Source organism: Cavia porcellus, unplaced genomic scaffold (genome assembly GCF_034190915.1).
Source record: "Cavia porcellus strain 051 isolate PalLab524CR breed Dunkin Hartley unplaced genomic scaffold, mCavPor4.1 scaffold_2, whole genome shotgun sequence".
NCBI classification, from domain to species: domain Eukaryota; kingdom Metazoa; phylum Chordata; class Mammalia; order Rodentia; family Caviidae; genus Cavia; species Cavia porcellus.
In genome coordinates this window covers 72,931,501-72,950,204 of record NW_026947485.1, presented here as the reverse complement: position 1 = coordinate 72,950,204, position 18,704 = coordinate 72,931,501, and the positions used below count along the sequence as shown (strand labels likewise).

The 18,704-nt window shown below is 32.7% G+C and overlaps 1 protein-coding gene across 7 annotated transcripts in view; it reads left to right on the top strand.

Annotated features, from left to right (window-relative positions):
- Agtpbp1 (ATP/GTP binding carboxypeptidase 1) overlaps nt 1–18,704 on the top strand; it is a 191,103-nt gene that overhangs the window by 61,409 nt on the left and 110,990 nt on the right. For all 7 annotated transcript variants that reach the window (XM_063243743.1, XM_063243735.1, XM_063243729.1 and 4 more), the window contains 5 exons: nt 592–629; nt 3,961–4,169; nt 5,650–5,827; nt 13,873–13,970; nt 16,294–16,410. In XM_063243743.1, coding sequence (XP_063099813.1) covers nt 592–629; nt 3,961–4,169; nt 5,650–5,827; nt 13,873–13,970; nt 16,294–16,410 — 640 coding nt within the window. The remainder of the gene's footprint in view (nt 1–591; nt 630–3,960; nt 4,170–5,649; nt 5,828–13,872; nt 13,971–16,293; nt 16,411–18,704) is intronic.

Sequence of the window (18,704 nt, the reverse complement as noted above, 5' to 3'; positions counted from 1 at the left end):
GGTTTTGAAGGTAACAATTATGCTTGTTAATTACTTTTTTTGGTGCTTCATAGATAAAGATGTTAAGGGCTCTTTCTTCTCCCCAAACTTGTAAGTTCCAGAATGTTTTATTGTAGGTATTGATGTATGTGTGAGGATTGTAGCTTGATATAATGGAAATACTGGAATACCAGAAAGTTAAATTATTGATGAAATTTGTAGCTATGAAATTAACTGTGCCAAAACTTGATTTAATTCCTTTGCCACTTAGGACCTTTCATTCTTAAGAGTGTAGTTTGTTTGTGAACTCTCTCAGGGTCAAATCCAAATACAATAATTGATAGCATTCATTTAACATCTGACATAAAGACTTGATAGACAGTGTTAATTTTGTTAACATTTTTTTACACTGTGTCACATTTTTTTTCTGATTTTAAGTTAAAGAGAGAAATGCCTGTGGAGAAATACCATATGTAATTAATGCTCTAATAACAGTAAATCTTGGAATAGTTAATAGAATAATTACTTATCTGACAAGATTGTGTGAATTTATGATTGTAGATTAATTTTACTAGTTTTGTTGTTGTTTGTGTTTTCTTGTTGTGTTGACAGGGTTGCTTTAGACACTCTTGCTGCATTGCTAAAATCAAGTAAGTTTTTAAATACTAGAAATACTAGATTCTTTTTTTCTGAACATTTTCCTTAATTTATTAAAGAAACTGGAAATACAATGTATTCTACAGTTTTAAAGCTGTTTTATAATATTCTAGTGTTGAAATTAATTTTAATTTCTAGTATAGCTGCTGTTCGTCATTACTAAATCCATATGTTTATTGAGCTATACTTTATCTAGTACATTTGTATAATTTTTTTCAAGCCCATTTGTTTCCTATTTTCAAGTTATTTATATAAACAAAGTCCTTCTGGTAAAGGAAAATAAATATCATGTATCATTTTGAAAAAATGAGTCTAACATGAACCTGAAAACTTTTAACATGAGAACTATCTTGAACAGTCACTATCTCTGTAATAACATGTGGCTTTAATTTAGAAGCTCCTACTAGAATTTTTTTCCACTATATGTTCTCACTTATAACATTTTAAAAAGTGACTGTTAATATGAATTTATAGACTTATATTCGTTTACAAAAACCTTTATTTCCAGAGCTAAGGTATTGGAGTAGATGTGTCTACACTTTTGGAGAACAGTCATACGTTTATGGTTTTTTTTCTATCCAAGATACTTAGTATTTCTATTTTAAACATTGATTTTCATCAGTAGCACCCTGGATGACTGGTTAAATAAATTAATATTTTGGTCTTAATATTTAGTCTCAAACATCTCTGTTGATGGCTTTCATATGCCCCATCTTCTCAAGATTCAGTTAATAGGCAGCTGATAAGCTATTAAGGGTGAGACTGATTACCCTTAAATTTGAATTGCTGGAATTGGTTTTTTAAATAGTAGCAAATGATTAACTGATTGAAAATCTGTTACTTGATAAAGATTTAATAAGTATAAAAATCCCTAAGTATTAGTATTATACCACAGAGTTCTTATGGTATTTGATTAGATTATCTGTATAGTTTTATTTTCATATGTGATGCAATAAACTTTAGACCAAAATCCATTAACTTCAAGCAGCATTTGTATCTTTGCTTTGATGTGCTTTGACTTTATAATTCAAACTATTTAAATATTGATTCTTAAATTAATAAAGGAATATATTTTTGGAGTGAAATGCAATAGCTTTAAAATTTTATTAAAGCTTACTAATTTTCAGAATGACTAATGACAAAGATATTAATTGTAAACCAGTAAAAATTGAAACTTAGAAGTTTCGTGTATTTTATAGAAAGCAATTAATCTAAGATAACAAATTTTGTATCTTCAATTTTAAGTAGTAGTTTTCTTTTTACTCTATTCTTTCTACAAAGGGAGGTGATAGGTAAATATACCTGTTATCTTCATTAGGAGAAAAAAAGGTAACTAGAAATAGTTTAATATATTTTCAAATGACACATGTGACTGAATGGGGTGAAGTTTAATAATGCAAAATAATTTTTAGTAGCACACTGAATATTTTTAAATGGATCATTCACATTTTGAAATATTCCTTATTTGTATTTTTAAAGATTCCTTTTTTTCTTGGAAGGGCACTCATTTAAAGGTTAAATTTGACTAAGACAAATACTGGAAAATATAAGTTAAGGAATATAAAGCATGTAAAAATGGGCAGCTAAACTGTTATTGCTGATGTGTAGATTAGACTAAGCCTAAAGTAAACTTAAATTTTCTTTTAAGTAGAGAAGGAAGAAGGGGACATGCTCGTGGAGATTCTTGTGCCCTGAACACGTTATCCGTTAGAATATTGATCAGTGCAGAATGTAGATGGCTCTGTTCACTTCCTTTAAGGGTCACCTCAGCATCTGTTTGAATTATAACAGAGTTTCTTATTTGACCTTTCATATATAACTTTAATTTCTTATAAATACCATTTAGGCTCTTGAAAATTCTGTCAGAAACACAGTTTTTAATAGTTGCAATGATCATAGTGGCTTTTAACAAACTTATATTCACAGCTAGTAAACTAAAGGCTTACATATTTTGAGTGATGTAACCAGCTTTGTTTATATAAAACTTGTTGTTCAAAACAATTGAACTAATTTTACCAGTAGTTCATCGCCTTAGCAAGCAAGTGCTTTTAGATATAATAGAGATTTGAAAGCTTTCACGTAAGAACACTTTCTTTCCCTGGTGAGTTGTTTCTGCCTTTCTGATATCAGAACCTAGTTATGGAAGGGAATTAATAAATCTATCTCAATGTAATGTTTTAGATATATATTAGTGAATTTGGAAACTATAATAATTTTCTCAGGCATCTAAAGTCAATGTCACCTTAGTACCCATTCCATGAACTAAGGGTCATTTTAAAGATACATTGGAAATTAAGGAAATCTAACATTTCCTTCTCATTGCACAGCCTCTAATAGGTTGGTCCTCTAACCCATTACCTTGTAGTACTTACAATGGACTTAGCAAAGTAGCATTAGGTGGCTTGGGTTGTTGCTGTGATATGATTTCCTTGCTGATATCTTAGTAAAATGCACTGTTTTTTTGGTTAATAATTTAAATATTGATACTTTAAAACCAATAAATTAGGTTTAATTTCTACTTCAATAAAATTGGCCTTTTAATACAAACCTTTAATATACTTTTCATTATGTTAAAAATGTAATGCCCAGAAAGAACTATTTTCTAATCATGTAGTACTCCTTATATTTCATTTATTAAAAAATTGTTTATTTTTAAATTATATAGTTATGGCATGGATTTTGTATAGTTGTGAGATTATTTGAGCAATGAGTTTCTGTGGATACAAAGTTTGTTATGGGAGCTACAGCTCTGTGGGGTTAATTTCACATTTGTAAATTTTTTTTTGATACAGTGTCAGTATGTTCATAACTTAAAATACATGAAGTTTTTATTAATATAATATTAAAAATAAGAATTTTTTAATATATTAAAAATATGACTTAATTTTACTAAAGATATTTTGGCTTTTCTAAATTATAAAATTATAAATATTTATGAAATATTTGTATGGGCAGAAAAATCCTGGAAAATGTTCTAGGATTTTTAATCTATTTTGCTAGAAAAACATTTAAATAGGTCATTGCCCTTTTTTGGTGAGATACAGGAATGATAAGAATTAGCCTCATGTAGTGGCACATGCCTGTAATCTCAGCACTCGGAAGGTTGAGGTAGGAAGATTCCAAGTTTGAGGCGAACCTGAGCTCTACGTAGCAAGTCCAAGGCTGTGCATAGCAAGATCTTATCTCAAAACAAACAAAAAAATCAGGAAGAAGTTTTGTGAAAATTCATCACAATACTGAAGTTATATTTTTAAATTAATTTGTCCTATCCTTTTCTCTTTATCATTTAAAGTATATTCTTTCTCAATTTTCTTTCTGTTAAAGAAACAAATGCCAGGAGAGCTGTAGACAGAGGATATGTCCAGGTGCTTTTAACAATTTATGTAGATTGGCACCGCCATGATAATCGACATAGAAACATGCTTATTCGGAAAGGAATTTTGCAGAGCTTAAAAAGTGTTACAAACATCAAATTGGGAAGAAAAGCATTTATCAGTGCCAATGGGATGAAGATTTTGTACAATACCTCACAAGTAAGTTGTTTTCTTCCTGTTGCCCTACTTAATGTTCTAATAATAATGTATTTTTAAAAAACTGAATAATCAAAGAATACATATTATATATTTTAAAAGAAACTTAAAGAAGTTTCTTTAAGAACCAGAAGGCATACAGCCATTCTCATGTGTGACCTCAGATTGGACTGGAAAATTGATCAGTGCCTGTGTCAAAGGATGCGTGAAAGCATCTGCTGGGAAGAGAAGGGTTCAGTGGAGCTATGATTTCTAAGGTTGGTGGCACTTAGATTTCCATGCTGCTCTCCCTGTATGTGTGGTTCCTCCTTGGCAGCTGGAGGGTATTTCTGTTGTGTGTGCGTGCTCTGGTGGAGCCTTTTCTGAATCAGGAAGGTACAGAAGGGAAATCTCTTTAAGTAGGAATGCTAGTTCTGCTGACTACATTCAGTGAGATCTTTTCTAGCATCTGTAGAAGACAGTCATGTGTGGGAAATGGGGATATTGCAGTGCAGCCCTCATAGTTTTAGAAGGCTATAATTATTAGAAAAAAGTCTGATATTTTGAAAATACTAGCCAGGTATTTTGGTTGTGCCTTCTTGGTTTTGCACATAAACATCTCTTTTTATAGAACAATAGTTTAGATACTGGAATACGATTGTTTACCTATAGTATTTTCCTTTCTAAAGCAATGGTATAAACTTATTTTTATTATCCCTAGTATATACAGTGATGAATATTTGATGTAAGAGGTATGAAAATGCCAGATGTGCAAATAGATACTGAAGATTTTGTAGTGTATCAAAGTGCCACCTAAATCTCAGTCACTGATAATAATAATAATAATAATAATAATAATATGACTTAGTTTCAGATTCTCTATGCCCTGACTTCTGAAAATTAAATACTAGAACAGCAAATCACATTGTGTGAACCTTAAGTTGGCTATTTAGTCTGTATTAATAAGGTGAATAGCCAGCTTATGGAAAGTGGCATTGTGTGATCAGTGGCAGAGTTCTGAGAAAAGCTTAGTAAAATACACATTCATTTTTATTTTTTCTACTTTTATTACTTTCTTGATTCTTTTTCACCCCTATTCCCAATAAACTTTAAAAAATGTATGCCCTAGACTTTTGCTAAATGTCCCTAGTTCATTCAGATGTAGCAGTGGTAGGTGATCCTGTGTCACATGTTCTGCAGCAGGCTGTTCAGTGCCATAGAAAGCTCTAAAGCATCATTATCACCGATATATAGTATCCCAGTGTTTTTTTATGTTGAAGGTAGTACTGATTTTTGCATAGTTAAAATACTTAGGGAAAATTTGCCACACGAGGTTATTATTTATAATACATACAGTTATTTTATAATTATCCTGCATTAAATGTTGGTTTCATATTTTGTCTCTAGAAAATTAATATATTGATTTCTGAGGTAACATAAAATTGGTTTATCCAGTTACCAAAGGCACATTCACTTTCTCTCTTTTTTTTCTTTTAAAAAACAGGAGTGTTTGGCAGTCCGGACTCTTGATCCTCTTGTGAATACCTCCAGTCTGATAATGAGGAAATGTTTTCCCAAAAACCGCCTGCCACTTCCAACAATTAAAAGTTCTTTCCATTTCCAGTTACCGGTTATACCTGTGAGCGGACCTGTGGCCCAGCTTTACAGTTTACCCTCTGAAGGTAGGAACCTAAGTTTTGGCTGGCTTTCTTTGGATCTTGAGATTTTGTGACTATGGACATTTCTTTGCTTTTTCTTTTATCTTGGGTCCAACTCCTCAGCACAAAAAGGTCTTAATGAACAAGATAAACTTTTACATTTTATTTTAGTTAATAACTATTTCTCTAAATATAAGAAAGAAAACCTAACAAGGGGAAATAGTATAGAGTATGTTGTGTGTATGGAAATGTGAATTGTGAAAAGTTTTAAGCATTACATGGGGATATATGTTGATAATTTATATACATTTTGAAAGTATAAAATAGTGGTATAAATGTGTAGATAGTTATGTTGGCTTTACATTTGTAGTTCTTATTGAACTTTTTAAGTTCAAAATATACAGTCACCAAAACTATTACGGTTTATACTTAATAAAAACTTATTAGTAGCTTACCTGGAGAAATATGTGAAATTATCAGATACAGGCTGTCATTTTCTGTATAATACTGTAGGTATGTGGTAAAGGAAATAAGATTTTAAAATTCTTAATGTGATAAAAATAATTTTTGATAAATATATAACAAAAAGAAACAAGTGTTGATTATAAAGCTTATTTTTTTGCAAAGTTGTCTTTTATTTATATAAAATACATGAAGTAGGTGCTTTAAAAAAGTATAATATAGATACAGATTTATTAATGAAATATGTCATTAATGAAATATGTCAAATATGTATGGTGTTATTATATTTTTAAAGTATTTAGTTATTAAAGCACAAGTTTAGTTCACACAGAGCAGATAGATAAAGGAATTAATTCCATCTTCCTATTCTATTTGAAATTACCAACAAATTTTGAAAATAGAGAAAAATCTGTCCCAAATCTGAAAATTAGGCCAGAGGGCATCCTTATGAGATAAGCGTAGAATATAGAATGAATATGGTAGAGAAGTAAGTACATTAAGGAAATCATTAGGTCCGTATCCTCTCCCACAATGTAATCTCCAGATTGAGATGCCACAGTTCCTCATTTGCCAGAACAATCACGGGATGGTTGAAATCTCATTTTTTCCCCTTGTCTCCATACAGAACTATGAGAATATAAGTTATGGGTGTTTAAATGGTGGTTCTAACTGGTAGAAAGCCGGTGGAACCTTCCTGTGATGCAGTAGGTAGTTACACCAGGAAGGACACAAGATATAACCCATAGTGCTCTTTATTTAGTGTCCAGATTAATGGATAGAAAAAGCTGACTAGTAGTAGTACAGTGAATTCACCAAAGAGGGAATAAATAAGAGGCAGTATATCTTTGCATTGAGTCCTTTTATGTATGATTATCAGACTTGATGAGTCAGTAAACTGGAAATGTAGATTGATATTTTCTAGCTAGCCTTCATAATTAGGTTGTGAGAAGAAGATTCTAATAACTGTATAGGCACAAAGAAAATACCCTCATTCTATTTTCAGTTAGTTTCTCACATATCAGAGTACACTACATGTATCAAAGTCTTTATTATTTTTGTATGCTCCAGTAGAATTGGCCTGAGTTGTTTTTACTCACATTTTTAGCACTAAATCCATAGGTTGGTTTTCCCTCATACCAGTGAATTCTCCACTTCTCTGGACATCAGATGGCTCTTATACAATGAATTCAATCCTAACACTAGCATAGACCACATAGATTTAGGTCACCATCCCAGAAGACTGTTCTCACTTCAGATGCCAGTTACAAAATTGGTGTGGGTGTTCTTAAAGCCCATTTGTCTTTGCTTGCTAGCATGACTTGCTATTATGGCTGACATAATTCAGGCACACTCTTTGCTTACTAGCATTTTTTCAGGGTTATGATGGATAATGAGGTGAAGAGATGCCTAGGTCAGATATGGGGACGATGTGGACCCATGTTGTCTCCAGGCTTTACACCTTCCTAGCACTGGGTGTGTTCACTAACCCCAAAGCTCTCTGCACACCATCATTTAGAGTTTTTATGATTTGATCAATCATGATGGATTAAATCACTGTTTGTTGGTGAGTAACTCAGCCTTAGCTCATCTTTTTTTAATTTTGTCTTTAATTATTTAAATTTTTTATTTTAAAGATAGTAAAATACAACAAAGCAATACAGGACAAAGCCAAGCAAGACAATGTAGTAAAATTGGTACAGAACTAGAAAATAATAATAGTTACCATAGTATATCCTGTTACCTTCACAGTAGTTGTCCATTCTATCAGGTATAGCAACATCAAACCAAAAACAAAACACAAGAACACCAATCAAAACAGAGTATTAAATAAAGCAAAATAATCAGAACAAAGTAAAAACAGTGAAAACAGAATTGGACTTAAAAAACAAGATAGGAGGAAATCCCCCATATTTGCTATGTTGCATACTGACATCCTCCCAAGAGATGCTCAGACCGCTGGTCCCAGGCCTGCATAATTAACCAAGCAATACAAGCATTTAGTCCTTCTATGTACCTTAGTTGCTGTCAACTCAGGCTGTCCTCTAAACTATTGGGTTGCTAACGGATGTTGGGAGAGGAGTCGGGTGGTGGTAGTAGTGTTGATTTCAGCCTGTGCCGCCACTATGCTAGCGCTAGCACTGTTTACAGGAAGGCTGGATTGTTGCTTTCTTGGTTGGTCCCTCAAGTCCCGGCATGGTGGCTTCTCGGGAGATGCTTGCTTTGCTCTTCTGGTGTGCATGCAGTTGTGCTGCTTACCAGGAAGGCTGGATCGTTGATTTCTTGGTTGGTCCCCCAAGTCCTGGCATCAGTCTCAGCTCATCTTTTCTCCTTAGAGGCTGAGGCATCGTGCTGAAGTTCTTAGACTTTTAATTAGGCCTTCATATGTTTAGCCACCAACTTCCACCCTGAATCTACCTTGGATCCCCTGTGAGTTTTGTGCTCATTAGGAGGAAAGATCCTCCTGTCTCCTGAGAAATTCCAAGGGATTTAGGAGCTGTGTGCTATGAGCAGAGACAGAGATGGAATATATATTTATCACAGTAGGATTATTGTTTTTTCCCTCCATTATATCTTTAACATCTGTTAGATTGCACGGGCTATAATAATGTACACTGAGTATTTGTTGAGTGAATGCAATTGGCCTCCAGACTTGCTCTCACATTATTAAATGCAATAAGATAGTGAAGTACTATTGATGGAGATTTAAAAAAGAAAGTTCTGATTCAAGATTTCTCAATCTTTATTAGTTGCCATTATATGTGAAGGTAATAGATTGTTATAAATGTAAGAGGACAGAATGTATTACCCAGATACTCTTACTGAAGTGATTATGTGAAGTACTATTACAATTAGTCAAATGATAGATTAAAAATGATAAGATTGCAGAAGGTACAGTAGAAGAGTAATTGTATTAACCATTATAACTTGTTTAACTATGTAATAGTAAATAGCTGCCATTGGAAACATAGCAAACTGAAAGGAAGATGCCTTGTACCAAGGAGTCGGAAGGCAAACTTACTTATTTTGCTGGTGGGCTCTTAGGAAATCCAGTTCCAAGTTACCATCCCTAAACCAGCCTTGGGTTTAGCTTGTATAGAATTTGCAAGCAGAAAATACCTAAGCTGATAGCAGGTTATTATATAATTGGTTACATGAATCCAATCATATGTTGTCAGGCAGATTTGTTCTAGGCAGATTTAAAAGGAATTGTTTATCATAAGGCAGCAAAATTCTGGGAAGGGGGTTTTAGTGAAGTAGGTAGAATTAAGTATGTCTTTGACTGGGCCAATCTGTCCTAAGTAGAAAACCCTTGAAACATGTTGGAAAAACATTATTTTTTTTAGGTAGTGAAATAGACTTTACTACTAGCTGGGGTCAGGTTGACCTGACGGATATCTGTGAGAAGCAGCTGGACACAGACAGTCAAGGCTGACTGAGTTTAGCAGTCTGGCTATGTGACAGACAGGATGAATATATCCAGTCTCAATATAGCAACAGCTACTAATTTTTAAATTTTTGCTAGTTTTCTATTACATTCAAATTTTCTATTACAAGGCTATTACTATAAATATATCAGCTAATCCCTTGGTAAAGTCCTGCAATATACAGTTATCATAAACTGAGTATGTTACACAAATATATTAAATCTGTATTAGTAGATTTCCTAATATACTATTCTTGCATTTCTAAAATGATACAGAAATAATGCATTTTCAGCTTTAAAAGAATATAAACAGTATGTCCTAAAAACATGTACTAATAAAAATTAAAAAGAAAACATAGAACAGATCCTTAGAGTGGGGTTCAGTGAACCATAGAGTGCATGAATAAACTCAGAGACCATGAATGCTTTGAAATTCTGTATAAAATTATGTATTTTTTCCTTGGGAAAAAATTTCAGATATGCAAAGACCCTGAGTGAGCTAACAAAGCAAGTACAAGTAAATCAGTTCCATTAATTAGAAATCTACATGGATAAAACACTCCTATTAAAAGAAGTGGGATTTAAATTGGATTAATAAATGAAATTCAACAAGCTAATACTTGCTGGGAACTTCTTAAAACCGCAGCCTGGGAAACTGGAAAGTATACAGAGAGGCAAGTGTCTGTATTTCCCTAGCCCAAAAGAAGGGAGAAAGCCATCTTCTAATACAAAATATAAATACAGCAGAAGAAATGTACAAAACAAGACAGCAAAAGTTATTTTATACAATCTAAGAGAATACATTTGCCAAATAATAGAATAAAAGTAGAAAAAGTTATAATACTTGGAATAACAAGGATAAATTAGTAGAAACACAGTGTTAATGTACCTCTGAATCCTTGGGAAATTACATAAAGGGGATTAAATCAATCTAAGTAGACGCTAAATATAACTCCTGCTAGTACATTTGAATATATGATAGAGATAGACATTATAAGGAAATACAAATAATTAAATTTATTAAAATAATAAGTGAATTTGAATATGCAATCAGATTTCTTCAGTTAAGACACTCACTGCTGATGATGTCATAGATTAGGTCTCTCAACTTCCAAGAAATTTCCCTATTCTTTATTTTCCAGAGCATAGAAAAAAAAAGGAAAGTTTAGAAGCTAGCATGGTGCTGCAAAACTTGGTAAGAATAACCTGAAACAACCTATAGATCAATATCACATCTCAGAATAAATATCAAAATTCTAAAATGCAAGCAAACTTAAGAATTAGCAACTTCATTGAGCAGTGTTTTTCATGTGTAAGACGCTTGGGGCAAGTAAGGATGATTTTTAGGAAAGTAAGTTCACTATTATTTGGACTCTGATAAAATTTACTACAGTAGGTCAAAGGAAGAAAAGATTATCACTTTCAGGAGATTTCATAAAAATGCATGTCAGTTTCAGATAAAGTTTATTAGGGAAATCAGAAATGTTTTTTAAACAATCTGAATATTACAGAATATCAAAACCAGTAATGAAATGTTAAGAGAATGACTCTCAACCATTTTAATTTAATATCATTTTGAAAGCTTTAACTAAATCTGTAAAGAAAAGAAAAGTTATAGCCATTAAGAGTGTGAGATTGATATATCAATAGCTGTGGAAGGTTTTATACTATTACAAATTCAAGTGAATAAATTGTAAAATATGATTTAGAAAAAATAAAACACTAGTTACTAGAAAAAGAAATCAAATTAGGTTTTCTATATGTGTGTGTCTACACCTATATATCTATATATGTGCAGTCTATTGTAAACAGGAAAAAATGTATCTGACTGTGTAACTGTCTAGTTTAACAGAAACCAGTTAGAAAGCATAAAGGGAAAGTAGACCACATTTACAGGAATAAAAACAACAACAGAAATAAACCCCTTGGAATATACTTTATAAATCCTTATAGAAAACATTCACTCATTCCTTCTAATGGTTAATATGGATGTAGTATTACTTGTGTAATTAGTATCTTACTGACAGATATTTGTGTCCTGTATTTGTTTGTTTTATTTCTGTTTTTTGAGGCAGTCTCACTATTTATCTCAGGCTGCCCTCAAAGTCAGTCAGACTTTAAACTCACAATGTCCCTATTTCATCCTAAGTGCTGAGATTGGAGACATATATTGCCATGCCTGGTTATGTTTATGTTTTTATTATAAATGAGTCAAAGTCTTTGAGAATAAAAATAAGAATTGTGATTTATATTCTCCAGTTTTAATTGTATGATTAAATTATAGTAATTATTATTATTGGTGAGATATAAGAATACCATTGAATTTTTAGAATAGAAAAGGTCTCAGACCCTTTAAAATATGCATTTTACATCTGTATTAGAAATCTAAAGAAAATATCTTATAAAGAAATATATTTGACAAATTTGGCCTGAAATTAAGAAGTATATTTTGTTTTTGAAGCTGAACTGTTTTTTTTTTTACCTCAACCTTGTCTGTGTGATTATTTTTCCTGTTTGCAGTCAATCAGATTTTCTGCAGTCCTTTAGTTTTTAACCTATGAATTCTTTTGTCTCTCATGATAAAATTATGTGCACATTGAAATGGGAATGAAAAAAAAGATAATTTTTTAAAAGAATGTGACTTGGAATTTGTATTCTTACTTTGCATAGTACCATTGGCCAGTAATTATTGGTATGTATGACTGTAATTATGGCCAGAGAGGCCAGAATCCTATAACTAAAATGCAGAGCTTCCATCCCAAAAAGCAGGGAAAGAAGAACATACAGTAGGATGATAGTAATCTTTACATCACATTGGAAAGGAAGTCAGAAGAGTTTGGGAAACTCTTAAAGAAGTATTTTCTACATTGTTTAAAAATCTATGCCTAAAGCTGGGTATGGGGGTACACATCTGTAATCCCAGCACTTAGGAGGCTGAGGCAGGAGAATCACTCAAAGTTTGGGGCCAGCCTGAGCTATGAAGTGAGTTCAAAGCCAACCTAAACTGCATAGTGAGATACTGTCTCAAAAACAAAACAAAACAAACCAAACAAAACACCAAAAAACAAAAAACAAAAAAACTCAAACCCCAAAAACCACAACAAAAAACCTCTGCACCTTACAAGGAAGTCTCCCAGTACTCTTCTGCTCTTGTCCCTTTGTCTCCCCTGCATGCACGACCAGTGTCCTTTCTTATTCTGTCCCTAAGTTTTTCTTTAATGTGTATTCTTTCCCTGTATTTTAATTTCTATTGATTGGCCCCACACCCTCTATTTACTCCCTGGATCACAACTGCCAGAGTTCTCTTCTAAAAGTGCAGGTCCTTCTCCTATCACTTATTGTATCTCAGTTATTTTCCTCTTGAATTCTCAGTGCTTTCCTTCTTATGGTTAAGAATCTAAAATACTTGGCCTACTATATTAATCATCCATTTGTTCTCATTCTTACTTACCTTCTAGTACTTTCCTAAGCATATTATGCATGTTAATTTTACTTATTTTTAAAAGGCATCATCTCACTCATCTCAGCATTATTTCTTTTTTAAAAAGCATAGTTACTTCTCTTTTGTTCAGACTGTAATGTTACAATTTTTTTAAAGAAACTGTTTAAATATAATATGCTGTGCAAAGTAATCAACACCTTTTCCTAAGCAGTTTGTAGTGGGTTAGTAGATCTTTACTTCTCCCATAGCGTTTCGAAGATTATGCCTTTATTAGCATTTCGCTCTGTATTAATCCTTTCTGTTTTATACTCTTATGACCTCTCTGAGGGCAGGATTGTATTAGTATATCTTCCCAGTACACAGCACAGTACATAGCACAGAATCATTGGAATGGGTGAGAGGGGAATTATAAGGCATGAAATGAGGCATTGAAACTTATCATAAGTAGGAAACAACATGTTTTATTCTGGTTGTTGGAACATAAGACTTTTTTTTTCCAACTGAGGATGTGAGCAAAAGCTCACTTCTTTTTACAGTACTTTTAAAATTTTAAAGCAGTTTCACATATTATTTTGTAGATTTTCAATAGCCAAAACAACTATAGACATCTTTAATAAGAAATCTCTTTTGCTTTTTTCTTGATTAAAATTCTTACGTATTACACAGTTTATAGCTCCTTTTGGATGTGCATGTTGTAGAATTCCTACCTCTGACCTACTTACAGTACATTTTGTATCACAGTGGATGACGTAGTAGATGAAAGTGATGACAACGATGATATTGATTTAGAAGCTGAAAATGAAATCGAAAATGAAGATGACTTAGATCAAAATTTTAAGGTTAGTGAATTTTTATCATTAGTTTTATAAACTGTATACTTCATTTGGAAAAAAGAGATCTGGTAAACTGGTATAATGGTACTTAATTTGTTTCAGTGTGGATGATTATGGATACTAAGTGACTGAAGAGCAAATGCTGCCTTAAATTTGTTGGGCTGAAAAATGCCCTAAAGTAACTTTTTTCATGCCTTTGGAACAGACAAATTTTATTTAACCCTTCTGATTTAGATTTTGAAATCTAAGAAAATCTAAGGAGCCTGTGGACAGTGATTTGAGGCTCTTCTATTACAGCTTATTCCAAAATCTAATACTCAATGTCTGCCTTTCTTTGGGGATGTAAAAATAGGAGGAAAACAGTCTGAAACTGATGTATTTTTATAAGAATTAGTGTTTGTAATGATTCTTTAGTTAATTGGAAGCGGAAAAATGGTGTATCAAGTTGAGAGAATATGAAGTTACTGTCTTATTACATGAGATGTAGGTAAAAGAAGCAGGTGACTTTTCGGAATTTATGGTGTTTCTGGGAGCTTAGAAACTTGGTTTTGTTTTAGTTTGTATTAGAATGTCCACTACACCATCTAGAAAAATGGTCTCTGATTGGTTAACCATTTTGCTTATTGCATGGTTTTTGGGAAGGGGATATTAATTTGACTTGCTGCTTAGGTGTTTTAATTTCTTCTTTAAATATTAGGTTACTACATTATAATTGGGAGTACATTGAGGCTTCTGAGCCTTAAGATGTTGCAAGATTTCTATCCTAGTAGCAAGTATAGAACCAATTTTGTTACTACCAAACTTGATCACCAAGGCATGCTTTGGCAAAATTATCAGATGAGTCTGTGTTCTGGCATTAACAAGGCAAATGGTGCAGGCTCATGAGTAACTGTTTTTTGGTTCTGAACCTGACAGAATGAGAAATGTAGAAGAATATTTAAAAGTAACTGTTTAGATTCTTGGGAAAGTAATACTGAGGTGTAGCAAAATTTTCCAGGTTAATACTAAAATTTCCAGATTAATCTTTAAAAATACTGTATTTTGATAGACCTTTCTTAGTCAATGTCTATTAAAAACAAAGTATATTTGGTACAGTTTATTTTTGTACTCAGTTTTCGTTAAAAATACTTATTTTGGTGGTGCTTTGAAGATGTGAAGACAGAGTGGGAAAATAGAATTCAGTAGAAATTATAACAGTGACCAGTTTTGTTCCTAGAAAATTTTGAGCAGGTATGCATGAGTATACACTTTGGAAACATTTTTAACCATTTGAAAGTTATATTTATTATATGTTGTGATCCTTTACCCATAAATATGCCAGTAAATTAAGATATAGCTAGCTACATACAAGGATTGAGGCATAGTAAAATAAATTTGCTTTAAGGCTCAAAAGTTAGTATGCATATAGTAAGATTAGTAGAATCTTAAAGTGAATACCAGTTAAAAATTAATAAGTGTCTTATTATGTCTCTTTAGTCATCTGTAAAGGTCATAGTGATTTTGTATTGAGAATCTAGAAATTAGCTTGGATGTTATGTAAACTGCCCCCTGCCCGCTTTCCCAGAAGGCGGTGGCACTTCTTTGAGGCACACACAGATGAAATCCTCCAAAGACAATGCTTTTAAATTTATCCTCTCTTTTCGTAAAGGGGCATGAAAATCAATTCTGACAGTTGTACTTTTTTCTCCTGAAAAGCGGAGTAAGTGATACCATTAAGTTTGTTTAAGGCATATAAGTTTTTCATGGCACATAAGTGTGTGATAACCCTCAGTCTTCATTGAGGCAGTGTATCATACTGGCCAACACTGTGTGTCTTGACATCTCTCAGCTTTTGCAACCTGGCTCCTCTCTTGGCAGAGTGTAAAGTTTTAGCAAGCTCCTTAACCTCTGTATGTGTTATTTCTTTCAGTTAAATGAAGGTAATGATATTATCTATTTTAGCATTCTTATGCAAATTAAATTATATATGTAAAATAATTAACATAGTGCTTCATATATTTTTATTGCTCACTGTTAGCTGTTGTGGTTATTATCACCATTGTTATATCTATGTTTTTCAATTCAGCTTTCTTAAGTTTTATTGCACTTTAAAATGTGCAACATGATGGCATTTAGGGAGATTCAGAAGAGCATACATTAATCTTGATCTTTATATAGACATTTTTCTCATGAAGAATCAAACACTGTCTTATGTTAGAATAATCACGAAAAAAGAAAAACCTGATAATAACAGCAATCCCAAAATAAGATGCAAATCTGAATTTATATAAAATTGATACAACCTTTAATGATTACTTTTTAAAAACTGGTGACATGCTTGTTATTTCAGAATGATGATATTGAAACAGATATTAACAAATTAAAACCACAGCAAGTACCAGGACGAACAATAGATGAACTGAAAATGTATGAACACTTCTTCCCTGAACTTGTTGATGATTTTCAGGTAAATACTAATAAAAAGTTTTTTCCTCTCTTTGACTACAATGAAGCTATAGTTGCTTAGTGACAAAGGGTAGTTATGTCAACATTCTGAGCTGCAAAATTGCTTATCTATAAAATGAAGGGAGGTAGACTACTTTTTAATTTTTTTGTCACTTTGAGCTATAGTTTTGAATTGATAGTTTTATTTTTATTTATTTATTTATTTTGGTACGGGGGATTGAGCTCATGACTTTCCACTTGCCAGGTATGCACTTAATGCCACTGAGCTAAATCCCCAGCCTGAATTGATAGTTGTTATTTCTCATTTCACATTCTTTAAAGTTACATTGTAAACCCTTGTTCATTGCTGCTGCTTTCCCTTTTGTTCATTTCAGAGGCTCACTAAGTTAGAAATGCAGTCTGTATGTTACTTGTTCCCAGTAGCTCAGTGTGTAACTGCAAGGGTGGCAGGGGGGCACTGAGATGTCTCCAAGATGATCCATGGGACTGTGGAACGTGATTAACACTTCTCTCATTTTTTGCCAAAATATAATTACTTAGTTGAGATTGTGCAGCAAGAAAAGTTGAATTATTGGCAATGAGTAGATCTAGTTTCTTATTCTCAGTTTTTTGACTTGTAGTGGGTCTCTAGTTAAGTCTCTGAAGCTGCCGGAGTCTTCAAACTGTATGATTGGACTACATAATCTTTATTAAGCGTTGCTAATCTCATTGCTCCCCAGAGTCTGTACACTTAATTCCTTAAAGAAAAAGTCATTGAGTTTGTATGTGGAAAATACAAAAAGAAATACTTGCCAGCAGGAATTTACATTTCATAATTCTATGATTGTAATTACTCAGGTTTCTCTTTGAGAATGAATTTACCTTTTTTGAGTGCAGTAAAGAACAAAGTGCTCTTTGCCCTGGCCCTCATGCCTCTGTGCCTTGCTCCTCTTGAAGTGCTTGAAAGGTACTTTAAAATTAGAAGTGATAGAAGAAGTGCAGGAGTAGAGGAGAAGGTAGTTATTAAAAAAGAAAAAAAAAAAACAGAGAAAGAATAAGAAGGCAGTAGGAAGAGGCATTTAGGAAGGGTAATTTTCTGCTAGTCATCCAACTATAATTTTCAGGCTTACTGTTCTTTTTAATGCATTTTATGGCCAGCTGAAAACCATTTCAAGGTAAAATCGTGGGACAGCAAATACTTCTAAATCAAGGAATAAAAGTATTATCAAAGGTATTTTGGGTATTTGTGTGAAGAATGTACCTACTTTTTCTCTATTAATGTACATGTTATGTAATCACAAATTACAGTTTTGATATGGCAATAGAGTGGTAATTTTATAATGAATGTCAAGGCCAGGAGCTTGATTCTCATTCTTTCACAATAGGTGTCTTTCTTTTAGATTGTGAAATATATCTCTTTTAGACTCTTGTATTTCTAGTATCCTAGATGAGGCTGTCACCTAGAAAGGCTAACCTTGATGATTTCTTACCCAGCGTGTCCTTGACTGGCTCCTCCTGAACCAGGCTCCTACTTTGGGTTTTAAGCAGGACTGGGGTCAGATTGTAAATAGTGACAGTCCTGTTTGAATGTGAGGATTGTGGATGGTCTTCTTGCTGTTACTCCTTTTTATTGTATGTAGCCCTGGTGGCATCACTGCAAATTGTTATCCCACATTTGTTTTTTAGAGCATTTCTATTGATCAATTGTTAATTTTATGGGTTTTATTATATTAAACAAAGTGTACCTAACAGGAAAATAAATATCAATAAGGTAAAATATTAAATTTTTAGCATGTAATGAGTATGTAGAATAAACATCAACATTTTCAACATGAACTGTTTACCTGCTTACAAAATCTGAAAAATAATAGCAAAAATAAATTTTTATGTGGACTACAGTGAAAATATAAATAAAATGTTACCACAAAAAAAATCCTCACTTGAATTATCACACCTAAGGCAGTTTTCACACATGAGAACAGCGTGTTCCCTATACAAGTATTGCTTACATTGATAGCATATGATTTGTTTTCCTGTTTTCTTTGGTAGGACATACTTGACATTTTGTTGGTCTTTGTGTTTTCTTAGGAGGTTTTTGTTATGTGCATCTGTCTGTTTACCAGTCCGTATTTTGTGTTTCGTTTTGTTCTGTTTTCAGATAAGGTCTCCTAGTGCACCCTGGCCTTGAACTCAATTATGTAGCCCAGGCTGACCTCAGACTTATAGGAATCTTCTTGCCTTAGCCTCCAGGGTGCTGGGATTACAGGCGTGTACCACTGCACACAACTCCAAAATTTATATGAGGAGTTCTTTGGG